We start from the raw sequence: 27,273 nt of genomic DNA, 5'->3' as shown, positions 1-27,273 counted from the left end.
GAGAAATTCAATGGTTGAGATGCTAATTTTCAGTATTCGACAAGTGCGTTGTTTTTTAATTGAGATGGTAACATTTTAAAGTGCTTTTAAAAGATTAAATTAGACAACCGTTAGACAAATGAGCATTAAACACTAAAACAAACTCTTGAGTGCCGTTTTCATTTCGTCTCCTGTCACTTTTTTCTTCGGTACTGCTAAACTTGCACTACGCCAGATTGATATTGCACACAAAATATCTTAATAACGCCATCTTCAGTATTTCCCCCTGCTACTACAGTACTACAGTAACTTACACAGGACAGCTAAGTAGGATCTGGAATCCAACTTATGTGGAAAAAACAAGGAAATGGAAACCAAGTGTGTTGGAATCTATAACAATGCATACGAAAATACAACTTAAAAAAAGGATCGACAAACAAAAGAACGGCAAAATCCTAGTCTATGACAAAAGAAATAAATAAACCCATGTTATCGAGAAACATAATGAAAAAAACATGACCTAAAATGGTTAAATAAACCCCACCCACTGTTAAATAAGCCCCGCCCACTATCACTACTCAATGAAAGGCAGTAATGTTGTGCTGAATGAGAAGCATAGGAACCATCGAGAGCCAATCAGCAGGTCTGAATATGCAAAGAATTTAACAAAAGGCAACCAAAACCACAGCAGACAATAATAATAATCCATTATCTTTTTTTTGGTTGTATGAGCCAGAGCTAAATGCTGTGTGGGTTCCCGCTGGGTTGTTTGCAAAGCTCAAAATCACCATTTATAAAATGCACTACAAAATATGGACTAAATGGTACCAAAAAAATTACCAAAGCGAGTGTAGATATATTGTGACTTCAATGGCTGTTTGACCATCGCACAAACTGTACACTCCCAACAAAACGACATTATATAAGCAGTGCAAAACAAACTAGAAAATGACCTTTTCTTGCTTTAAGAGGGTATTGGGATGTGATTTCCACATTCTAACATCCTTCAAATGAGAGACAGTTCAGCCAAAAATTAAACTTGTGTCATTTACAATTGTGTATTAAGTTTTTCCTTTTTGTGGCTTTGCAAAGATTCACGTCCACATGACAACATTGTTAAAATGATCTGTTATTTTAGCGGAAACCATTATAAGCGCTGTAGTTTGCATACCAGGCCAATAGTTGGCGATGTGACTAATGAAACACTATGCACGAATATTTCTCTTAAATGCAATGAATGCAAAGATGGCTTCGTGCATTCCCATCCGCTTGTTAAGTTGTCACATGTGGAATAATGTTTACGCGTACAAGTCGCTACTCATTTGAATTGAAAAAATATTCGTTTGTGACCACTTTTTAGCCATATCATTAAAGTGAATTGTATATAAAATCATGGTGTAAACAACTACATCACAAACACCAATATTTTCACAATTTATAAAAAATGTATCACTTTCTGGCTTAATCGGATATTAGGCATGGATATATATATATAGCGATTATGATTTTCAAGGAGTATTACATCGCCTTATAAACATTTATTATTACCATTTGTTGAGCCTCCCCATACAGTTTGATGTATTGCTTGGACCCTAAAGCTGCTTGATGTCACACTTAACAAGCGTATATAATGCATTATGGTTTACTGTAGTTGTTTACACGCAAAAACTTGTATTTTCGGTCTCCTAATATGATGTTGTGAAAATAAACAGACAAAATGCATTAAATTGTTGTCTGCTTTTAGTTCAGGTAAACACCCTCGTGATCTTGTTACAAAAATCAAAAACCACTGCGCAAAATTGAATGCCAATTATTCATGCATTCATTTTCTTTCGGCTTAGTCTCTATTTCAGAGGTCGCCACAGTGGAATCAACCGCCAACTATTCCAGCATATGTTTTACGCAGCGGATGCCCTTCCAGCCGCAACCCAGTACTGGGATACACCCATTCACACTCATTTTCACACACACTCATACACTACGGACAATTTATTTTATTAAGTTCACCTAAACCGCAGGTCTTTGGACTGTGGGGGAAACCGGACCACCTGGAGGAAACCCACATCAACATGGGGAGAACATGCAAACTCCATACAGAAATGCCAACTGGCCCAGCCGGGACTCGAACCAGCAACCTTCTTACTGTGAGGAGACTGTGCAAACCACTGAGTGCTGCCTGAATGCCAATTAGTCATGTGTCAATGCACATTTTGAAGTGTCGCATGAGAAACGTTTGCTGGAAATGGCAAATTCAAAATTTTTTAAAAATACATTTGGACTTATGCAAACTTAATGCTACTAATAATAGACGACGAAAAGGTATTTGCTGAATAAACTCTGATGTAATGAATGTTAAACTAAAGTGACCAATCAGCGCTCTCCATTATGTTTGCCTAGTTTACTTATAACTAGGGCCAGACAGAATCTGCTGACATTTTTTGCTATTTCTGCGCAGAATATTGTAAAAAAAAATCTGTGGATTTATGCGGAATGATTTTGGGTGTATCATAACTAAAATGTTAAATAAAAAAAATACATTTTTAACTTTAATGAAAATTCTATTAGATCCATTTATTTGGTAAACAAAGCAATTCTCTCATATAACACATCTACCATATATCTACTAAAAGACAGAAATTACTTTACAAACTGTATTGCCAGTAAATCATATGATTTTTTTAATGATTACTGAAATTAATTTGAAAAAACTGAATAAATATAAATGTACACACATTTACAGACAGCTAAATTAATAGACTATGATGGGCTGAGAATCTGCGAATATCTGAATGCGCAGATTCCATGTGGGCATAGTTATAACCCATGATCTGGGTTTTATCTAATATTTTTACTGGTTTTTAAGCAGGTATATGTTTTTATTTTATTATTATCGTTCTTATTCTTTGTATTTTATTTTTTAAACTTGCTTTTGTCCTTGACTTATTCTTGTTGTTTGTGGTTTTTAGTTATGGTGAAGCACATTAATTGTGCTATATAAATAAACTGTCATCGTCTATGTCATACTTTTGGTTACTGAATTTATTATGCTTCATTAGAGATGTCAAATGACTTTTTAAAGCTACAGAGATCAAGATAGTATGAATAAACATTTATGTTTGTTTCTTAATGTATGAATAGAAGATTTGGAATATAGCATGAGCTTGTAATAGTAGATCCCCATTAATATTATCAAAAAGCAGCATAATTATTGTTATATCATTCATTCATTCACTATCCTTCAGCTTAGTCCCTTATCTATCATGGGCCACCACAGCGGAATGAACCACCAACTATTCCAGCATATGTTTTACGCACCGGATGCCCTTTCAGTCGCAACCCAGTACTGAAAAACACCCATACATACTCTCATTTTCACACACACTCATACACTACGGACTATTTAGTTTATTCAATTCACCAATGGCTCATGTGTTTGGACAGTGGGGGAAACCGGAGCACCCAGAGGAACCCCACACCAACACTGGGAGAACATGCAAACTCCACACAGAAATGTCAACTGGCCCAGCCGAGGCTTGAACCAGCGACCTTCTTGCTGCGAGGCGACATCGCTAACCATTGCGCCACCTTGCCAGCCTATTGGGATATCAATAAAAAATAGTTTTTGGAACGACATAAACGTAAATAAATGTCAATCTAATCATTTTTATTTTTTGTTTGTTTAATTTTTGGGTCAACCATCTCTCAAAATAAAAAAAAGTCTACCAAAAAACAAATATTATTTTCAGAAAACACATGATTATTAACGATTTGTTGTGATTGAGCTCCACAAGCAGCAACTCTGCCTGTTTAAACAGTGAATCTGAAGTTAAATATGGAGATACGAGCATGTGACGTTAGCACTACTCTTTTGTAAACCTAACTACAACTCATCTAAGACCTCAAGCTGTGACACATACACACAAGCACAGGTCTGTAACAATGCTGTAACATTGATTATTTAGTCATGTGTTCGTACAGTGCTTTAGAAATATACCTGTAGCTCAGGTGCATCTACATTAAGCAGCCTTTTCATTCTCATTTCATGGAACTGCATCTCTTGTGTCTACTTTCATACGACCTTTTATAATAATTTAAACCCACGTCCATCATTACAAAAAAAACTAGTTCAATGGTTCATATATACACAGTTCAATCGTAGTGTTTACCTTACATATTTAGGTGAAATGTTCAATAGAAACTACTCAAAGCAAGAGAGAACAAGCTAACTCTCTAAACGAACCCAAAATGTGAACGGTACATAAATAAGGCTAAAATAATGCAGCTAGTAGTTTTTTTTTTTTGTTCCTTTTTACCATTTTCATTCATTTCTGCCTTTTTTTTTTTCTTTTGTAGTTTTGTAATACATTCAACTTGGCACAGTGAGGGATGTGGAGAGCAGAATGGGAGCAGAAACCTACTGTGCAAGAGTAGTGAAGAGATACACGCTAGTCACACACGTGTCCACTGGTGCAAAAAGCCTGTCTTTTTTCTGTTTTTAACCTTTTCTTTATATTTTTAAAGGGAAGAGATAAGAATGGAGGAACAACTGTACAGCCCAGACGGGGATAGTATTTCATGTTTCATACACATATATATATACTTATATTCATTTCTCATATGTATAATATTGAACCCTCCCGTGCTGTGGAATGCCTGTTCAGCTTTTTGGGGTGATATCAGCTTCAGCTGGGGCTACTGGGGTTATTTTCAGCGTTTGACAGCTGGAAATAGGGAGAAAGAAAGAGACAGGAACAAAAGAATGAGGAAAATACTGAAAGGAAATAGTTTTCACAGCTTATTTTTACCTCGGTAATGTGATGTGTTTACTGGAATTCGGTACCAATCGATACTGAAATATTATGTATTCAGAAATCCACACGTGTCCACACGTGTGGAAATTCGTTTTTGGCCTCCCAAACATCACAAATACATAACACAAACACAAAGCTTCCTACACCACATATTACCAACACACAACCCTAGCTATGAAACCACAGAATAACATACAAACTACTTCATGGTCATTTATTCAATATGGTAAAAGCAGATGGTATAAAAGATTTCTTAAAAATATTTGTTTTTGTTGTGGGTACTGCCTTCGTCCCAGATCTGCCTTCGATACTGTCTCTCATGATTTACTTATCTCTCTCCTCTCTGATCTGGGTATTTCTGGTAGTGCTCTCTCTTGGTTTTCTTCATATCTCTCCGATGGACAATTCTACATCTCTGTTAAGGATTTTCGATCGCCCACTGTCCCCCTGAAGCGAGGTGTTCCCCAGGGATCTGTTCTAGGCCCACTACCATTCACAACTTACCTAATCCCACTTGGTCTGATTTTACAGCGTCATGGTCTACACCAGGGATGTCCAAACTCGGTCCTGGAGGGCCGGTGTCCTGCATATTTTAGCTCCAACCCTAATCAAACACACCTGAAGCAGCTAATCCAGCTCTTACTAGATGTACTAGAAAGTTCCAGGCAAGTGTGTTGAAGCAAGTTGGAGCTAAACTCAGCAGGACACCGGCCCTCCAGGACCGAGTTTGGACACCCCTGGTCTACACTATCACTTTTATGCAGACGATATTCAACTTTATTCTCTGTGCACCTACTCCATCCGCCCAAATTGATAAAATCTCTGCTTGTGTGAAGGACAATAATGATTGGCTTAACTCAAATTCTTTTGAAACTCAATATGGACAAAACTAAGATAATTTTTATTGGCACTCACCAGCAATATTTCGACCAGTTTCTCCTGTGAGATTGCCGGCTCTCACATTAAAACATCTACTTCTGTCAAAAATGTAGGTGTAATCTTCGACTCCACACTCTCCTTTCAGTCACACATTAAATCTGTTATTAAATCTGAATACTTTCATCTACATCGTATTGCCCAACTGCGTCCCTTCATCAGTAGCAAGGATGCTGAGACTGTCGTCCATGCATTTGTCTCATCACGCATTGACTACTGTAATGCCCTTTTCATTGGTCTGCCTGCCAGCCTCATCTCCAGATTACAATATCTTCAAAACTCTGCAGCTAGAATACTCACTCACGCCAAACGTTCTGTTCATAAACCTCTATCTTGTACGACCTCCATTGGCTCCCAGTTGCATACCGCATTAAATTTAAAATTCTCCTCCTTGCTTTTAGATCCTTAAATGGCCTAACTCTTATCTTATCACATCTTATCTACTCTTAATGGTCTTATCTTTGCAACATGCTTGTCCCCTACATCCCTACTCGCTCATTATGTTCCTCTGACTCTGGCCTTCTTGCTGTCCCTCAATGCCGCTTCTCTTCAATGGGTCGCAGATCATTTAGTGTATTGCACCCAAAGTTTGGAACTCTCTCCCACGTTCACTCCGTTCTGTTAATAAAATCTCAGAACTTAAATCTTTACTTCAAACTCACTTGTTTTCTGAATGTTACACTTCTGATTTGATAAACTGACCACTTTGTTTGATCAACATGTACTCTGCATATTTGTCTCGTAGGTCTTGTTTTGAATTTCCAGTTTGCTATATTTGACTTCTTGTATGTTTGTAAACCTAATGTTGTCTCTTATTGCTACATTCTTTGTAAAGTGTCCTTGAGCTCTGGAAAGGCGCTATATAAATATATTAATATTGATTTTATTATTACCAGAAGGAAGCTTTTCAAATTCATAATAAATAGGATGAGTGAGTCCTGAATTATCTGTGACGCTTTCTGTCTGGTCTGGTTTATATACAGTTCCACAAGCTGCTTCTGGGGGTCCATTATGATCTTACTAGGCGTTAACAAGCTTTGCAAGTTAATACTTGCTTTTAGCTCAATTTCTGTACCAGCAAGAAATATTATAGGAGATAATACTTTCAACCAAACTGGTATAAACCAACATTCCTCAAAATACCCTTACTAACATTAAAACTATTTAATTTCCTTAAAAGAAAGAGTCTGTGTTGCCTTCTTATATATATAGTCTGCGTATTCACCAAAATTTAAACTACTATCTAAAATAATCCCTAAGTACTTAAAATTGTTTACAATCTCAACATGTTGACCCTAAGCAATAACTGGATGACATATAGGCTGCCCTTCCCTACTAATAATTAGTTCCTTAGTTTTCAGAGCATTTAGTGACAGCACTCTCCTCGCACCATGTCACCAGGTGTTCTATGTGCTCAAAGTAGGCCCTCTCTTGCTCCTCCTTTCCTTTGACAATAAGTCCAACCACGGCCATGTCATCAGCATACTTGAGTAGGGTAATACTGCTTTTAGATATCTGCATTTCACTTACAGGTTATACTTTTAGGAGCGTTAAATAGCCATGATTCATCAGAGGATTGCTCGTATGTCAGCTTAAAGACAAACCAGCTGATCGACTTGACTTTAAAATCGCTCAAGTGTCCCTGTATCACTGTTACACTCAGTAAACAGTGGTGAGTTTAGTGAACCAATGACCTTCACAGTCATTTTTGTTGAGCACGTGAACACAATGGCAAATCAGCGCTGTTTAAGAACGTGCTCAGCAGCGCTCAAATGTTAGGGGGAAATGTACATTTTAAAAATTTCAGTATTGGTTAGTACTGAATTCCAGTATCGTGACAACCCTAGATGTGTAAAATGCTTCTACTTACTAATTTTACTGTTTGACTCCGCCTCCACCACGGATGCCTGCTGATTGGTTGTTTTGGAAGAGCCCCGCCCCTGAGCGGATGACATTAGGGTGAGTGGGAGAGGCGACGGGGGGCTGACCTGGTCTGATTGGTTTGGCTGTGAAAAGGTGAAATATAATTAGTTAGTAAGTTAATCAAGGACTTATTAAAGCACCATTCATCTTAAATCAAACATATTTGTAATTCATACCCCAGCATATGTAGTGCCCTAATATTTACTTCAGTAATTTTCAAAAATTGACTTCATTGACTTTAAAAATTTGTTAAATTACATTTGTTGAATTTAATATTGGTAATATTCAAATGTGGTTACTGAAAAATTGATAAAATGTGCATTATTTGTTATAGTTCTTGTACAAGATTTATAATTTTTAATTTTAAGAATTTTTTAACTCTTTTTTTTCTCTCTTTGACAATTGAGTACATTTATTGGAATTGAGCCATAAATAAATTTAATTTCAGATTTAATTCAAGCACATTTCTGTGTTTGTTTTTAAGTACTTTCCAGGCCTTGAATCCATATGTCTGAAATTCAAGTATTTTAGGTACATCCAACAAGCGTGAAACCTGGTTTATTTTGATTTCTGATTGATAGATTTAGTAGTCAATCATAAATTATCCAGGATTTTCAAATTCTGAGACAGTAGAAATGAAAAAAAAAAATGAAGAAAATGCTAAAAATTCTGAGGGGTTTGCATTATTTTCTTAAATTGCCACAGATTTTTTGTGCAACCTTGGACATGTCGTGACATTACTACAACTGGCATTTAGTCAAGGCCCACTTGACGTAGCATTGAATCTATTAGTAAACTTCTCATTGGTTTTTAGTAAAATAGTAATTTACTCATTTAAACTCACTGAACTTACTGTATTTTTGCAAATTAATAAATTATGAATCTGTTTATGGAGTGATATCGTAAAAAAAATGTTTAAATTGACACGTTATTTTTATAACAAAAAAAGTAAATTGATTAGATTTTTACCGTAGTAAAACAGACTAATTACATATAATGCTTATAATGTTTGTTTTTTTTCCTCAAAATTGTCTAAAATGACAATTAAAAGCTTAGTATTTTACAATGAACCAAGCATAACTAAGAAGCACTAAGATGGACATGGTTAAATAAATCCTAATAAATATAATGTATTTAAACAAAATAAACGAAAACACCAACATTATGTAAAGGTGATACGATAGTAGCTGAGCAACAAAATAAACAAAAAAAAGGTTAAATTAAATTAGAAATGATGATCTCTGTTAAGGAATTCGGTCCAACCCTGGGCCAAATCAAAGGCTGATTGGTTGAAGTCAAAGGTTGATTGGCCAAAGTTGGCCCATGGGTCCTAGTCTGGGCATCCTTATGTTGAAGTGTGTGTGTGTATGTGTACGTGTGTGTGTGTGTGCGTGCTAACCGATCTGTGCGGAGTGTCCTCGGCGGGCCATGTTTTTAGCTCTGACGGCCTCTTTAATGCGGTCCACTTCCTGCTGGTAGCGCTTGCGGTCGCGGGCTGCGTTCTCTTTGGCCTCTTTGAGCGCAGACTCCAGAGCCTTCACTCGCTCCGCCGTGGCCCGCAGACGCTTCTCCAGCTTGGGAAGCTCACAGCGCAGGTCAGCGTTATCCCGAACCAGCTGCAAAGAGACAGAAAACACAGTTAGCGCGTGCGTTGTGAGAGAAATGTACAGTTGAAGTCAGAATTATTCGCCCTACTGTGAATTTGTTTTCCCTTTTTCAAATATTTCTCAATTGATGTTTAACAAAGCAAGTTTTCAGTTTTCCGATAATATTTTTTCATCTGGAGAAAGTCTTAATTGTTTTATTTCAGCTAGAAGCTTTTTTTTTTACATTTTAAGGTCCAAATTATTACCCCCCTTAAGCAATTTTTATTTTGATTGTCTACAGAACAAACCACTGTTATATAATGCCTTGCCTAATGATCCTAACTTGCCTAATTAACCTTGTTAAGCCTTTAAATGTCACTTTAAGCTGAATACTAGCACACTGAAAAATATCGAGTCAAATAATATTTACTGTCATCATGGCAAAGAGAAAAAAAGTGAGTTATTAGAAAGGAGTTATTAAAACTATTGTGTTTAGAAATGTTGAAAACATTAAACAGAAATTGCGAGAGAAATATTCAGGGGGGCTAATAATTCTGACTTCAATTGTATGTGCAAGTGATGTTTACCTGCTTGTGCACTTTAGTGAGCTGTTCAAGGTTGTTCTCGAGGAATGAGATCTTCTGCTTTTGTGCTGCACTGCCTCCAGTGTCATCTGAGTCCATCTCAGCGCTCTGAAATATATGGAAATACATAATCATAATTTAGGCCTGTCTGAGAATGGTCGATAAAGGCATAACTGGAGTTTTATGATTTCTAGTCTTTTAGCTTTGATAGCTGTGACTAATGGCTACTGGCTCAGCATATACAATTACACCCCTCACAAAGCCATCTTTTCAATTCATATCCTTAATAGGAAACTCTACAATATTATATTTGTGCATATACATTAGATTCGTCAGTACTGAAGCCAAATCTGAAGCTAATCTAACAAAAAAAAACTTATGATAACAGTCTAAAACCTAGTACACCCAAATTTATGTTTATATGAAAAAAATATTAAATACAAATTAAAAAAAAGAGGAAAAATCAAGAGAAGCAAAAAACTGAAAAAAGTTTGTTGTTTGAAATTTATTTTTGCAATATTTTGATTGAATTGTATTATCTTTCAATTTCTGTATATGTTTGGTAGCTAAAATATTACTTCCATAAATATATCTGTTTAATAAATCTCTTTTGTTTAAACGCACTAAAATACATTGCCTATATTCACTGAGGAATTCATTTTCAAAAGGCGGTGTACTCAATTATGCTGAGCACTGTATATTGTTTTTTGAAACACACACATGTACACTCAAAAAATATAATATATATAAATAAATGTTATTTATTATCTGAGAATTATTGTTATGAAGATTAAATTATTAATGATAATAATTAGATAAAAAAATAAACAAGTGACAAAAATATTTAGTAATACTTTTATTAAATAACTGAAATCTTAGGCTTTTATTTTCTAAATCATTTAAACGGCTAATAAAAAAAATCTAAATTATAAATAGACAAAAAAAATATTGCAATTAATATAAATGTAAAAAAATAATAAATAAATAACATAAAAGTATTAAATCAAATATTAAAATAAAATAGAATAGGACGTAAAAATAAAAACTAAATAAGTCAATATTTAGAAGATTAATAATTAACTCAAGTGAAATTCTTAAAATTGTAAGTTTAAATAATTTTAGTAATGAACATAAAAAAATTTAAGAAAAAAAATATAGGAAAAGAAATGTAATATATTTCTAATAATAATATGGATCTATATTTCCCATCCAACAACTGACACAGAAAAACGTTTGCAAAAATAATAAAAATGACACCCACTCTCATATAAATCCGCTTTTTCCCCGCACAAAAGCATAATAAATCCACGTTTAACATTGTGCAGAATGCATTCATAACAGTTGTACCTTCTTCACTCGTGTTGCAAGATCCTGAACGAAGAGTTTCCTCAGGTTATGAAGAGTCTGCAGCTCTTTGGCCTGAGGACAAGAGAGAGAAAGCGATCAAAGCCTGCAAATATACACACAAACATGAAACAACCATAAAAGAAGACCAACCACTGTCTCCTCCAGGCCTTTGAGATCCTGCCTGGCCTGTTCCCTTCGGTCCTGCATCACCCTGAAAACAGATTCAATCATTAACACACCATTACTAAACTCTTCTCCTGCAAACTACTCAGATCTTCATAGATTGCGTGTGTGTCGTACGTGAGCTCGTGCAGCTTGCGGCTCTTCTCCTGGTCAGTGGATTTGAGTTTTTCGTGCTCCACCTTCAAGCGCTCCTGCTCCAAAATGATCTTCTGGTTTTGACTGGAAAATAGAGAAAATGAGACATTGAACCTAAGAAAACACTACTGACATTGTATTTACCTATTCATTTAACATGGATTTACTAGCAGCTGTGTATGGATTTAGGGTGCTTTCACACCTGTTTTGTTCCGAAACAGGGATTAAAATTGTTACAGTGTTGCACTTGGTACTTGGTGCGGTTCACTTTCACACATTTTTAAGCGGACCAAATAATCTAAAACAAGTCACATGCGAGTAAACTCTCCTCACATTGGTCAGAGATTCATGGTTTATGTCCCACTCAGCTGTCATGTGTCCTTATTTTAATTCATGTCGATGAGCAATAAGACATTATAAGCGAAAATCTGCGCTTTAATTGTGAATGGTGACACCCACAGACATCGTCACGAAGTATAAATCAGAGGTAAGACTCTCTCATATATAACCGTTGGTTAGAATTATGCATTATAGGCTTTACAGTACAGAGAAATAACTGATAAACCAAGACTGCAGTTCGGTCAGTTTTCCTAACGGATAAACAGCTCTCGTTAACAGTTCAGCATGCTTTCACTTTCGTATTTTTCATGAAACGCACATTTACCGGTAGGAATGACATCCTGCCCTACTCATAATTCTCTCTACATATAGCCATATATGTGCTTATTACACATCCATAATACACTGATATAGCCGGGCATGGATCGTTTTGCTTTCTCACTACAATCGATCCGCTCCAGAGTTCATTTCTATCAAGCCGAGGCCACCTCATTCAGGCGATCTCGGACCGACTGTTTTGGTGCGGATAAGAGCACGATTGCTGGATTCACGAGAAACGAGACAGGTTCCGAAACAAAAGTCTAGGTGTTAAAGCACCCTTACTGCAGCTGCGGTATTGTGACAGAAATGTGAGATATTTATATCAAAATCTATATTAAATGTAGAAATTAAATTGAGAAATGGAATTAAACTAATTTATTCATTCATTTTTCTTCAGCTTAGTCCCTTTTTTATCAGGGGTTGCCACAGCTGAATGAACCGCCAACTATACCAACATTTTTTACCAGCATACACAGCGGATGCCCTTCCAGCCGCAACCCTGTAATGGGAAACACCCATAGACTCTCACATTCACACGCACACTATGGCCAGTTTAGTTTATTCAATTCACCTATAGCGCATGTCTTTGGACTGTGGGGGAAACCAGAACACCTGGAGGAAACCCACACAGAAATGTGACTCAAACCAGCAACCTTCTTGCTTTGAGGTGACAGTGCTAACCACTGAGCCGCCCCTATATTGTTTTAGTTAAGCTATTTTTAATTGATATATTGTTAATTCATAATTTATGTATTCATATTTTAGCATTGTTTAAATAGCGGTCTGCTTTATTAACAGCTCGAAAGTTTAAATACTTGTTTTATTTTTAAGTAAAACATTTATTCTTTTTTTCAATCTGTTTGAACCCTTTAACTTCCACTTGAAGAAAAATAAAACATTTTTTTGCCAATTTCTTTGGTTAAATTGTGTTCCTGAAACCACTCTTTGAATTGTGATTTACTGTTTTAATTTAACAAATTGTGAGGGGTTTTTTTTGTTTGGTTTTAATGATAACCTACGGACAAAATGCCATCCCGGCTATTATGATGCCAGTTAAAGGGTTAAAAGTTTTAATTACTCATATTTTTATTTCAGATATTTTAGCCTAAAGTTAAGTGAAATATCTTTACTTGGCAACTTGCTAGACATGGAACAATAACCGCTTTCAAGGTATTCCACGGTTTGGAAAAGTCAAGGTTTTAAAACTACCAATATTTTCTGCTATACCGTTCCTAAAATATGTGTAAGGTTATTTTTTTCGTTTTTTTTTAGGACAACAGTATCGCCAGCAGAAAAGATGTCCAAAGATTCCGTTTTAACATGTAAAAAAAATCTGTGTTTGAAGACAACAAAACTCAATAAGTCATTTGAATAATTTAGCCTGGCATGCTTACTGTTACAAAATATTTTAAATGTTTACTAAATAAAATATGCTGTGTTCAAAGGGGGAAAAAGTTTTAGCTTTTTACCCAGACATTTAAAAAGAAAATATTTTAGCGCAGTAATCACAATACCATGAAACCAGGCTATTATTATCCAAGGTTATCATCAAGGGTGTAGATTCACTTTTGACATTAGTGGGGACACACATCCCTAGTGCGTATGCATTGAATAGCACAAATTCTGTTTCGAACTTTTAAAAGCATGAATAAAATACTTATAATAATATAAATAATATTATTAATAATATAAAATAAACACCTAATAATACAGATAACAATCCTGTCTCATGCTGCAAAAGTCAATTTACATGTTCTTACTAGCTTTGAGGAGGTATAAATGTAGAGAAATTTAAAGAGGTGTGTGACGCAATTTAACTGTTTAACCTGATTATTGTCGAATAAAATCGAAACCGAATTTTGATTGATTGCACAGCCTTGGTTAATATATTACGATGAACTAGCAGCGAACTTGACTTATAGGTTAAGAGCGGACGAGGATTATTTTATTTTGAAGTCGATAAAATTATTGGTAGGAACATTTCAGTAATTGGTGGATATTGGTGGGGACATGTCTCCTCAGTCCATGCCAATTTAACGCCCTTGGTTATCATACCATCATAATCTTTTACCGGATCATGCCTACAACTCTCTGAACAAAAACAACAAACAAAACTTCACTACAATTGGTAACACTTAATTTGAACACATTTGTGTGTGTTTGTGACTTTTTTGTTTCTTTGTTTTTTGTGAGTGAATTTACATCTGCAGACCACAACTCAAGTTATTGTCTGCTTAAAAATGCAGTATGTAAGTGACACCCAGTGGTTGAACTAGTTATTGCACTCCCGGTTCAAAACACATGCAAGTGCAGGTTGCCAGATTGACATCAACAGGAGTGAGCCTGACGATCGAGCCTAAAGGCTGATTTGAACCGTTTTATAAGTAAATGCAACAACATGTTACAGAAGGAATATTTTTCATATTAAAAGGAGTCCTTTTTGTCCTAACCAACACCTGAAATTTATAATTTAGAAACAGCTTATTTTTCTTGCAGAATAAACTGGCAATGATCACCTCAAATACACATCATGTGCTTTATACAGCGCTAAATGATAACAATGTGAGTTTGAATGCCATTTTACATGACATTTATTGCCATACTACTGAAAGCAGCGGCAGATAGTTCACCTCAGATCTTGAAAATAAAATAAAATTAAAACATTATGGTATTTTTATGCTTTAGTCAAATTACATACAGCACCTTTAAGCTGTCAAATGTGTATTTCTAATAGAAAATTATTAATATTTTAACTTGTAGTACAGCCATCTGTAGACATGTGTGTGTGTCTGTGGTTTACAGGGACACAAAGGTGTTTAATGACATGGGTATGACCTAGTTGTACTCTATTAAGGTGAATTACAGAGACATTGTTTCCCTGTAATTCAAAATGCTTAATTATCATGCTTACCAGGGTTTTTTCATATTCAAAATTTGCCACAGGGTTGGGTTTAGGGGATAGGAGCATATAATAAGCCATTTTCACTTTTTACATTTTCATAAAATATATTACGCCTGTGGAGTGTCCCTGTAAACTACATATACAAATGTGTGTGTGTGTGTGTGTGCCTTACTCCTGCAGTTCAGTAATAAGCTTCTCCTTGGTCTCCAGCTCGTCTCTTAGGCTGCTCAGCTGTTTCTGATGAGCTTCTCTGTGGTTCTGGATCTGCTGCTCAACTGCGGCCTGTCCAATCACAAACCCACAAATTATGAAGTACAATCCCCTTTAAACAATGCAAACCTCTTCTGATTTAGTTACAGATAATATAAAAAATGATACAGCCAAATCTCACCTTGACTTCATTTGCACTTTGAATCTCATTCTCTTTCTCCATGGCATGAACTTTCTCTGTTAAAAAAAAAGTAAATAAAATAAACTTTATCACAAATACATCCCAGTTAAGTCTTCACCACGAGAGGGCAGTAAAACTGCATGGTTTACACTTTAAGCCAAACGTCATATTCCCTGACTTTCACTGACATATTTCCATGACATATAATGAATATCTTGAGCAGATCTTGAGGTCACAAAAATAGTACTAAGATGTGTAATTTTTTGTATACAATTAAACAACAAAAAATGGCGTAAATATTGTGACAAATTTTGTGAAAAGTCTCTGCAAAATCAGTCATTTTAGGCTGCAAAAGTCTTGAACACAAAGCAGCCACATGCAGTAATTTAACAAGTACAGACTGGTGACTGCAGTCGATTGCTAGTTGTTAAGGGAGAAAAGGAATAAAATGGTAGTAACGGTAAAAAAAATACGGTAAAAATCCATAAACTGTTTAATAGTAAGTTTCCCTAAAACATACTGTAAATTCACCTGAATTCTCTGCATGGCACTTCACTTTTGTGCTTTTTGCTGACATTACGACAGTTCTTTTCTCTTGAGTCATGCACATTAGAGTTTCATGTTTCATCTTATGTTGATAAATAATTTTATTTTATTTCTGTTAACATGATGGTGTTCAGATGGTGTGAATTACACTGAGCATCTTCTATACATTAGCCTGCTTCTTCTCTACTTGTGGGAAAAGTTGTTTGTGATGAGCATTTGTTCATAATATCACACTTGCTAATAGTGATTTTGTCTCTGTTGAAAAAAGTTAAGTTGTGTAGATGTTAGTGCTTCAAAACATTGATATATGAGGAAAAAATAGGATGAAACACTGTAATTTACCATACAATTTAGTATTCTACTTTAGTATTTAGAAGTCTACTGTATTACTGTAAGGGTTAAAATCTGGCAACCAAAATCTGGCGGGATTTTTTTTTTGTAAATTTTACCAATTTATTTTTATAGTGTAGCCTAACAGTAACAAGCAAAATATCTAAAACATGATAAAAAAAAACACGATATAGAAAGTCTGTTTAAATAAATAGAAAGTGCAATTTAAAAATGACAAAAAAAAAAAACAATTCCCTGATATTCAACAACTTGGACAAAACAAATATAAATACTCTTGACTTTTAAAATTCACTGATATTTCAGAAAGTTCCATGACCCGTGAGAACCACCCATGTAAAAGCAAGTGGCCAATAAAATGTATGAGAGTAAAATAAAAAAGTGAGATTATGTGTACCCTGGGCACTAAGCTTGACCAGCTCCTCGTTGAGAGAATCAACGTTTTCCTCCAGCTGTCTCTTCTTCTGTTCGATGTTTTGCAGATACTCTGATAGAGACTTGATCTTCGCCTCGTACTGCAAATAAAAGCAGACAAATACATCTCAGGGTGTTTTTAAAGCATCCTATAACTGCCTTGAGTTTCCACTGAGCTCCAGTTATACATTATTATGTAATAAAACCATTTTCCTAGGAGAAAAGCCATGTAAACTCTGTTAATTTCACCTTTGCAGAAGAAATTCAAACTCTTTCAAATGTAAAATGTATGTTAAATGATAAAAGTGTTACTTTATCTTATTCTTTAAATCACCAAGAATAAAAAATTATTAAAACTAAAACTATGGCCTCTATGTTACATTTGGAGCGAATTAGATACTATTTGAAATAATAGTAATGCATCATAATAATGCATCATTTCTGTAATGTTTTAACATGCTTTGTCATCATACTCTGTTGTTCAAACAGGTCTTTGTAACAAGTTTGCTTGCTATGTGGGTGGGTGTTAGTTCATTTATTTTATAATTTCCATGTTGTTTTTGCTTTAAATTTTTCTTATTTGCTTTGCCTATGCTATATGTCGACAAAATATGTAAACAGAATTCTTTTCTTCTTGAAACTATGTCTTCAATAAAACTTATTTGACAAAAAAAAAAAAAAAACTATGACTAAAAGGGAAAAAAAACAAGAACAATAGTAGTAAAGACCAAAAATACGTAAAACAACAAATAAGGTGAATAAAACGCAAAATTATAGAAAATAAAATAAATATTAAAATCAAAACTAATTATAAATTTAAGTAATAAGGTACCGAAATTAAAAGTCTTACGTAAAAGTTACAAATAAAAAATAAAATTAAGAACATTTCAAATTGTAAAAAAATAAAACATTAAATGCCTTAAAAATTATTCAAAAAGTAAATACATTTCAATGTAAAACAAAAATTAAAATATTCTAAATAAATGACCATAAAAATTATAATCCAACAAATACAAAATATACAACATTACAAATAAAACATATATCTTTTAATATTAATTCTGTGACTCTAAAGCAACATTGTAAAATCAATTTGATCAAAATCAAATTAATTAAGGCCTTTATCACATCAAACACGCTTTTTGTGTTGAAGTGCCTTTTTTGAACAGTTTACTAATGGCCGCAGGGGCGCTGCTGTCACGAAGGAGAGTGAAAAGGGGGGGTGGGGCTTAGGTGGGCATCGCATATGAAAGTGAAGAGCGCAGGGGGTGGGGTAGGGTTGCGGACAAAACTGAAGAGCCGGGAAGGGGGTGGATTTGATTGGGCCCCTAATGGTAACTCTGGGGGCCCCAAAACAACATGGGCCCTTAGAATGGTCCTAACTCCCACACCCTAGCCGCGCCCATGAACATCCGCAAGTGTTTTGCGCAAGTGTTTTGCTCTATCACATGTCCATTTATTTATTTATTTATTTATTTCTGCAATTTTGTCACCCTCTAAACTTTTTGTACTTGTTTTGTTTAAGTACATCTCTTTACACCTGTGGATCATTGACAGTCGGTGTTATAAAAGCCCACGCTGCAGCACTTCGGAGGCGGGAACTTGAGCGACCGTCCAGACGTGTGCTCCTTTGCATTCAGCCTTAGTTTTGTTGTGATTCCTTCCCATACTTTATTATTTTGAATGTTTATTTGAATAAATTCCCCTAGACCAGGGATGGGCAAACTCGATCCTGGAGGGCCGGTGTCCCTGCATAGTTTTGCACCAACCCTAATCAAACACACCTGCTTGTAGCTTTCTAGTGATCTTGAAGACACTAATTAGGGTGTTCAGGTGTGTTTGATTAGTGTTGGAGCAAAACTCTGCAGGGACACCGGCCCTCGAGGATCGAGTTTGCCCATGCCTGCCCTAGACGGATCTATTTGTATTGTCCCTCGTTTGTGTTATGGCTGTAATTGTAACAGCCTCACAAATCGTTAATATCACAATATTAATAATTAATAAGATTATAACAATCTAAACAGCAATGCTCACACACAATATGCAGCTGATTTAGTGCACTTCTTTTTTTTTTTATCAACAAAAAAAGGCAGTGCGGTGCAGTGAGCCTTGCGTTCTCAGAATGAAAAAGAGCGTTCGTTGTGATCGGGCCCTAAGAGTAAATAATCAAAAGTCAAATTTTTGCATGAATTATTCCATTAACCCAATCATCTTGTGTTTACCTGAGAGATACGGAGCTGACAGGCTGCCAGCTCTTTCTCGTTCTCATCCATCTTCTTGTTGCTCTCAGTCTGAGCGCTCTCCAGCTGTTTGCTACGCTTCACCAGAGTCTTGACCTCCGACTTCATCTTACTGATGTAGAGACGGGCCACGGTGAACTCTTCATCAATGAGTCCTCCACCCTCATGCTGAAAAATCAAACAAAGAGGAAGACAAAGTGTTGAGGTGAGAAGGTGAAAGACAGATTACACAATAAAATGGGATGCAAGGATGAAGTGACAAATATTAAATGAAAAAATGAAGGATAAAATGAACACGTGGTCATGTAAGGTTGTGGTTATTTGTCTCGTTACCTTAATGTCATTGCTGCCCACAGCGATGCCGATCTCTGCCAGGTCTTTCAGCAGCGAGGACATCATCTCGGTGACTCTCTTCTTCTGATGGTTGGTCATTTCCTTCAGTTTCTGCAGCTCAGATTCAATTGATGCAAGAACGCTCTGCAGCAACAACAAAGCACAAATTAGAAATCAGACTGCATGCTTAAAATGGCATTGCATTATTATTGTAATAATTATATTTAACACTAATATAATTAAAAAACATTTGATGAGATTTGATGAGACTATTACAGCTTCATTCAATTTAAGTTCATTTGAATATAACTATGAGAAAATGCATTTGCAATAAATGAAATCATTATTTTTTGTATTATTTAATGCATTTATTAGCATTTTGGCTGCATTTACACTGCACTGTTCAAGTGACTCAATTCCGATTTTTTTCTCCCATGTGGCACAGATCGGATATGGCCCATGTACGTTTAAGCAGGAACAAATCACATGGATTCCGATTTACTCAAATTAGATTCAGGCCTTGTTCGTATGTGGAAATTGATCCGATATGAATCGTATCTGTGTTCTTGTGTCTGCAGTGTAAGCATGTAGATCGGATTTTCACCTGTCAATGCGAGTCACGCATCATTAAAAGCCATAGCGAATGATGACAAGTCTGACGCTTTCAGTTCAGAACAGACTTCAGCAGAGTCCCAAACATTAAATCTCATACACGAGGACTAAAAAGGCTTTTATATTGTCATATAGCACAGGTGTTTAAGCATGTTAACGAGAGCGAGAGAGCGCAATGTCCGGCATGTAACCAATACAAACTAATATAAAACTAGCGCATATATCACATGCATAAATCATGCCATGGACATGACATTAAGATGCCTAAAGGTTTAATAAAGCCTATACATCAAAAGAAGACAGCCAAATGAGAACCTTTCTGTCATAAACTATAGTAAAAGAGCTTGTCAAAAGTGGCGAACAGATTACAGGAATAGAGAAAAGAGCACTCTTTTGTTTTCAGCTGTTAGTCAGCGCCCGCTCTTTTTTTTTTCCTGCTTATTGCGCCTTTGCTGTGTGTCGTGTAAATGCAGACAATTGGATACGAGTCACTTTTAAAAGATGATGTAAGCAGGTCATCAAAAAAAAAAAATTCGGAAACAGTCACAAAATCGGAACTGACCATCAAGATCTGCAGTGTAAATGCAGCCTTAGTATTTATTATATTATACTAAGTTATTTTATTGTATTTGGTTAATAATAGCAAAAGAATGTTATAAAAATGTCTGTAATTTTAAATATGCAATTATATTTATGTGACTATTATCTAATATGTTATTAATACACTACATTATTATTGACATAAATGAGAAAATAATAAACACTTATAATATTTAATACTTTAAAAACGTATTATAAAATATAAATGTAAAATGTAATCTAAAAATATAATTATTTGCATATAATATTAATTATATTTACATAGTTAAAATACTCTTGAACTATCACCATGCTACAAAAAATGAATATGAACAAATCAATAACTTAATAATGAATAATAAACATGAATATTAGGTTCTTGCAATTGTCATTTTACATATATTATCCCTTTAAAAACACATTTTGTTGTCTAGATTATATAATCTATGTATCCATTAATGTGCACTGTATATTTTATCTATTATGGTGTTAATAATATTTTGTTTTACATGATTACCGTTGTATTATTAAACAAATCAAATAATCTACTCACAGATTTCTGGTTGAGTTCTTCATTCAGGGTCTCAAACTCCTTAGTTTTGTCCTCCACCTCCTGACTCTTCTGATCATAGTTGACTGCGAGCTCCTCCAAGGCCTGCAGCACCTCCTTCACCTCCTCTTTAGATGCCTCGTTCTCCATCTGCAGACGCGTGAGCTCTGCCTGCAGGTTATCATGGTCCCGTCTCGTTGAGGCCAGCAGCTACAATACGAATGAAGATGTAGAGTCAAAGTCAAAATTATTCGCCCTCCTGTGATTTTTGATTTTATTTTTCAATTATTTCCCAAATTATGTTTAACAGAGAAAGGAATTTTCCCACAGCATTTCCTATAATATTTTTTCTTCTGGAGAAAGTTAGATTTGCTTCATTACGGCTAGAATAAAAGAAGCTTTTAATTACAATTACATTTTCAAGCAGTTTCGAGTACTTCATTTATAAAAAATAAATAAATAATAATAAAAAAATTAAAATCGAAGCACTTTTTAAGCCTTGAAATCACTAGATTCAAACTCAAGTACTGTCAAGGGTTTCCAGCACCCCTAACAACCCCGGATTTACGACCTACAGCATAATATTTCAGTGAATTTAGGACTTTTTAAAGCCAAAATTTAAGACATCATAAGACTTTAAGAGCTTGTTCATGATCGACTATTAGACAGTACATTATTTGTAATCATGTAAATATGCTGCTGTATGTTCGGCTCTCACCTCCTCCTGATCCAGCATCTGCTGTTTGAGTTTCTCAGCCAGCTGAGACTGCTGATTTATCTCATCATCCTACAGACAGATAGACAGCAGAGAACACATGAGCATTTTACTGCAGAATTACAGGTTGTTTACGCTTGTTTACGCTATCATGAGCAGAATGTTTTATTCTTTACATTATTAGAAATAACACATTCAGCATCAAGTCTAAAATACGATTTCACAGTGAGCTGAAAACTATAAACATGCATGACATCTATGTTAAGTTTAAAGTCAATCATTGTAAAATTACCAGCTGATGTTTTGCACATGATCTAGAGTTAAATATTATGTTACCAAATTATTAGTCCACACTTGGGCTCTGCAATATGACAATATATTATGTTACCAAATTATTAGTCCACACTTGGGCTCTGCAATATGACAATATATTATGTTACCAAATTATTAGTCCACACTTGGGCTCTGCAATATGACAATATATACCGTATGGACAAAAAAGGCAAACATTTCATTCTATGCTCTATCGTTATTTGTGTCATGGCACCAAGCACATTGTTTACGGTAATTATTTTTTCATAATGTACTGTATATAAGCACAATATTACCACCCATTATGGAGATTCTGACGGAAACATGAATAACACATTGTAAGAAAGTTGCGATCTGGAAAGTACAATGTTTACATTTTGCATTTTATGTCAAAATATTTCATGCTGGGTTGGTAATCTTTAGGTTTTGAAGCGTTTTATATTCACTTCATTCTCAATTAGGCTTGGGTGGTAATAAGGTATACTGTGGGATCTAAAAATAGCAGAGAGAGAGAGTTTTAATTTTATTGCCATTTCAGCTTCTATGGCTATGTCATGGCAAAAAAAATAGATCAATTTTACCACGTTTTATAAATACCAATTTTCTATAATTATAAAAATATTCTAACAATTAAAAGTAATCAACAGCAATAAATAATATACAAAGTAAAATACATAAATAATAATAATGATAATAAGATAACAATTTAATACAGTTTTTTAAGGTTTCTCTTTTGATAAAAATTTTAAAATTTTAGATGGATTCACATTTAAAAATATTTCATTTAAGGTCTCTCCACATAAAAATTGTTGTCTGATAACATTAAAAATGGGGCACTCCACAAGAATGTGTTTAACAGTTTGGTTTCTGTTGCTCTAAAAACAGTAACGGTGTCAGTTTCAATACCGTTATACTGTCATAAAAAAAACAATGCACTTATATAGGAGACAAGGATTAAATATTATTTATTTAATGCCTAAAAATGCGTATGCATGATTATCATCACGGGACAGTGTGGAGGAGGGAGGGAGGGAGAGAGAGAGAGAGAGAGAGAGAGAGAGAGAGAGAGAGAGAGAGAGAGAGAGGTAAGATGGCGAGTCGCGCACCAAGTGACCTGGTCTCAAAAAGAACACAACCTCTGCAGTTTGGCAGTATTTCAGGTTTCGACTGAACGAGAAGGGAGACGTTGTAAATACGAACTAGAGGTCTGCATTCCCGTTGCTGTACCGTGGGACCCGACCAGATTTCTTGCGGTGCGGGAATGAATTTCCGAATAAAGCGCGGGAGCGGTCGGTAACTCTGGTGTAATTTGAACGGGAGTGGGCGCATGGTCTAAAAATATCGCTCCCGAGCGAGTGATAGCACCAGACAAGCGACACACAGCATCACACTCTCTCCCTTATTCACACACATACACATACACACAGCCAGCACTGCTGCCTATGTGTGTGTGTGTGTGTGAATGAGAGACAGCATGATGCTGTGTCGCTGGCTTAGTGCTGTCTATGTGTGTGTGTGTGTGTGTGTGTGTGTGAGAGTGTGTGTGTGTGTGCGTGCGTGCGTGCGTGCGTGCGTGCGTGCGTGCGTGCGTGTGTGTGTGTGTGTGTGTGAATGAGAGAGAGCGTCCCGCGCAGATCTCTAATACGAACAAGACAAACAGGTGACCGCGAACCTAAGGTCGCATATACAGTATTTAGTTTCTGAATGGTTTAGGCACAAGCCAACAGTTTGGTGACGCTGTCTGAGCCTTACATCATAATTTTTTTATTATGCACGTTAATACCGGATACAGAGGTAAAATAGGGAGGATGTTTGACGGTATCAAAATTTGGATACCCACCAAACCTATTCTCAATCAAACATTTGCCCTGAAAATGATCATACCCAGCCCTAGTACAAACGGATGTTTAGATGTCTATTAGATGTCTCTTAAACATAAAAAATGCTAGCCTGGATAAGTAAAACAAAATACTTCAATGAAACAATTTACACAATATTTGAATACACTCCGTCTAACATCATCTGCATTACTGATAATCTCAAAATGGCCAAACATTAGCTGTGTCGGTGCACTGCTCCAAAATCTTTACTCGTTAATCGATGATTAAAAGTTGGTCATTACCTTGTCGTCCAGCTGTTTGAAGAGTTTGGCCAACTCAGCCTCACACTTCTCACGCTCAGCGTCAGTGAATTTGAGGCCGGGTACGCTGGGAGTCGAGGTGAATTTATCATTATTCACCACATTATCCAGGGCCAGGACATCTGCATTTGCCTTCTCCTTATCATACTGCTCATCAACGGGGACGCTCTCACCTGAGAACAATGAATATGCAATGTAAGAATACTGTGTAATTTGCAATAAAACAGTTGCATGTGTATGAAGTGTGTGTGTGTGTGTGTGTGTACAGGTTTAGCTATAGTTTTGAGGGCTCAATTGTCATCACTTAAATAGTGCGATATCAATATGACCCACTAGAGAGGACATTTTACTCATCCTCACTAAATAAAAGAGATAAATCAGCCAGAACAGGTTTTTATTAGTAGTTAATGGTACTTATTTGTGTGAGGGTTGAGTTTAGGGGTAGACCACAGACCTGGGGAGCAAAATTGAGGTTCCCATGGGTAAACATGCTTTTTAAATTCCACAGAATGAAGCATTTTGAAAATGTAAAAATGCAGATTGTTTACTGTGAGGGTTATGTTTAGAGGTATATACGGAAATAATATATGGTTTGCATAATAGAACCATCATTACGTCTATGAGACTCCCCACCAGGATATAGGAACAAGTCTCTGTGTGTGTGCGTATATGTGCGTGTGTGTGTGTGTGTGTGTGTGTGTGTGTGTACGTGTGCGTGATTACAGTACCATTCCTCCAGCGGTTGAGCTCGTTCTCCAGCCAGGTGATGGTATTTTTAAGCGTCTTGTTCTTCTCTTTCTCCTTCTCATATTTCTTCTTCCACTGCTCTGCTGTCAGCTCCACATTCACTGACACTGTGTTCTTGATGGTCTTTGCTCTGACAGTGAAAACAGAACAATTACTTGATGCTTAAAGCAAACATTTCATCAAAAGCGCCCCTTATGTTTTTTTTGGTCACCTTTTCCATCAGTTAATGTTAGCTAATGCATTTATTAGCATGAACTAAGAGCGAAAGATACTTGTACAGCATTTATTAATCATAATTCAACATCTACTAATCCAAATTCATGCATGTTAACACTGTAACTAACAATACATCAACTAACGTTAACTATTGTAAAGTGCTACCTGTTTTTTTTAGATATTACCTTTTATAAAGTGTGTACTATAGCTGTTTATGAATGTAAATGTTTGCAAATTTTCCAATATCAAAAAGGGAAACAAACTATTTCATCTTTACTTACAAATGACTGTCTCTTAAAGGAAAGGGCCAAATCTATACTGCCTGAAACTAGTCATCTGTACCTTCAGTCTTACTTCCTGCACAAAACTATGAAGATTTGCAATAAACCTGATTTTACATGTAAAAGTGCAGTATGCAAGTTTGACACTCAGTGGTTGATTTAGGTATTGCATACCTGGATAAAAACAAACGCAAGCGCAGGTTGCCAGATTGAGGACCAAAAAAATGAGTCTGACGATCGAGCCTAAAGGCTGATTTAAATTGTGTCCTATATAAAAGCAACGACACGCGATAGAAGGAATACTATCCATATTAAAATGAGTTTTTGTTCTAATCAACACCTCTAATTTATATTTTAGAAACGGCTTCTTTTTCTTGCAGCTGAACAACAGAAAACTGGTACAGGTACACCTCATTTGCTTTATTTGGTGTTAATTGCAAATTATGTGAGTTTGAATGCCATTTTACATGACATTTATTGCCATACTACTGAAAGCAGCAGCATAGTTCACCTCAGATCTGGAAAATAAAGGCTTAAAACTGTGACTCAAAACCAACACATATCAGTGATTCAGCATGTACATTTAATAATGTTAAACTTTAAGGTTTAATATGTATTTATTAGAGTATAAACCTTACCATTTCGTGAGTGAGTGCACTATTCTGTGCTTCTGAATGGCTGTGTTTAAATTTTTGTGGTGTTTAGTCTGGTGCAAACAGCCAAATTGCTTATCACTGTGTGGTCTCGTCATGTAGTGTGTTGTTAGGGCACGGGGCTACAATATAACCTGCTCACCTACTGTTTACGCTCGCAATATTTATATTACATGCTTATTAATAACCACATATCGATCTCTGAATCTGTGACTCATTTCGGAGTCTGCTACTGTCCACCAGAGGTCACATTTTGGTCACAAGCGCATGCTTTGAGAGCCTTTCTGACTGAAATAATGAAATACGCGGTTTTCCATCAAGGCAACCCGAGATGTTGAAATATAATTGGCTAAACTGGCATTGGGCAGGTTGAAAGAACCAAAACAAAGTCAGCCATTCTGACACAGAAGGCCCATTTTCAAAGCAGAATATCTGACTTCAGCATTGTTTTTCAGATAAACAAGAATGTTCACTTGGCATGCATCTTAAATATCTGCAAACATATTATGGTATTTTTATGCTTTAGAAGAGTCAGAAACTTACATGCAGCACCTTTAAGCAGTGTAGTTGTAGTACTGAGGCCTAGAAGAGTTTGGATTTACTTTCGCAGTGAAGAAAACAGCATTTCTCGACATGTCAACAACACAAACCACTTTCAAAAAAGGTGCTTAAACTGATACAGTGAAACCAGGACCATCATTAAGGTCTGCATCACTGTAAAGAAAAGCATTGAGGAAGAGCTAGAAATCAGCTATGGCAACTTGATTTCTGTTACAAGCTTTATATAATAACATCATAGACTGAGTTTCTGACCAATCAGAGCACAGTATGAAGTGTTTAGAGACACTGAATGCTTGAATGAACCGTTTCAGACACTGAAAGAAAAAAGCTGACGCTGCAACGCCAATCTGGTTTCACCAAGTAGGACATGTTCCTGGATTAACATCTATGTTGATCCTGGAACAACATTCCAATCATCCTGGAACAACATTCCAATCAGCCAATCAGCATTAAGGGATACGTTTACCGTTTATGTTAAGTTTAGGCTTATGGTTAGGTTTATGCACTTCTAGCTGATTGTTATCAAACTATTATTCTCCTCTGATTTGGGGAATAATTCACAATTATGGTTGGGTTTAGGGGTAGGGAA

The 27,273-nt window shown here is 35.7% G+C and overlaps 1 protein-coding gene across 1 annotated transcript in view; it reads right to left on the bottom strand.

Annotated features, from left to right (window-relative positions):
• Nucleotides 1-4,504: 4,504 nt before the first annotated feature.
• Nucleotides 4,505-27,273, bottom strand: part of kif5bb (kinesin family member 5B, b) — a 46,656-nt gene continuing 23,887 nt past the window's right edge. Inside the window, exons 11-26 of the mRNA XM_056469212.1 lie at nt 24,955-25,103; nt 24,209-24,399; nt 21,778-21,846; nt 21,063-21,269; nt 19,319-19,462; nt 18,968-19,153; nt 16,729-16,846; nt 15,438-15,493; nt 15,219-15,328; nt 11,467-11,568; nt 11,317-11,377; nt 11,167-11,238; nt 9,823-9,927; nt 9,049-9,265; nt 7,597-7,732; nt 4,505-4,700 (exon numbers count right to left, since the gene is read on the bottom strand). Coding sequence (XP_056325187.1) covers nt 7,602-7,732; nt 9,049-9,265; nt 9,823-9,927; nt 11,167-11,238; nt 11,317-11,377; nt 11,467-11,568; nt 15,219-15,328; nt 15,438-15,493; nt 16,729-16,846; nt 18,968-19,153; nt 19,319-19,462; nt 21,063-21,269; nt 21,778-21,846; nt 24,209-24,399; nt 24,955-25,103 — 1,918 coding nt within the window. The 3' untranslated portion in view covers nt 4,505-4,700; nt 7,597-7,601. The remainder of the gene's footprint in view (nt 4,701-7,596; nt 7,733-9,048; nt 9,266-9,822; nt 9,928-11,166; nt 11,239-11,316; nt 11,378-11,466; nt 11,569-15,218; nt 15,329-15,437; nt 15,494-16,728; nt 16,847-18,967; nt 19,154-19,318; nt 19,463-21,062; nt 21,270-21,777; nt 21,847-24,208; nt 24,400-24,954; nt 25,104-27,273) is intronic.

This window comes from Danio aesculapii, chromosome 12 (assembly GCF_903798145.1).
Source record: "Danio aesculapii chromosome 12, fDanAes4.1, whole genome shotgun sequence".
NCBI lineage: Eukaryota > Metazoa > Chordata > Actinopteri > Cypriniformes > Danionidae > Danio > Danio aesculapii.
Note: the sequence above shows the minus strand (reverse complement) of the source record. Positions and strands in the feature narration are given on the sequence as shown.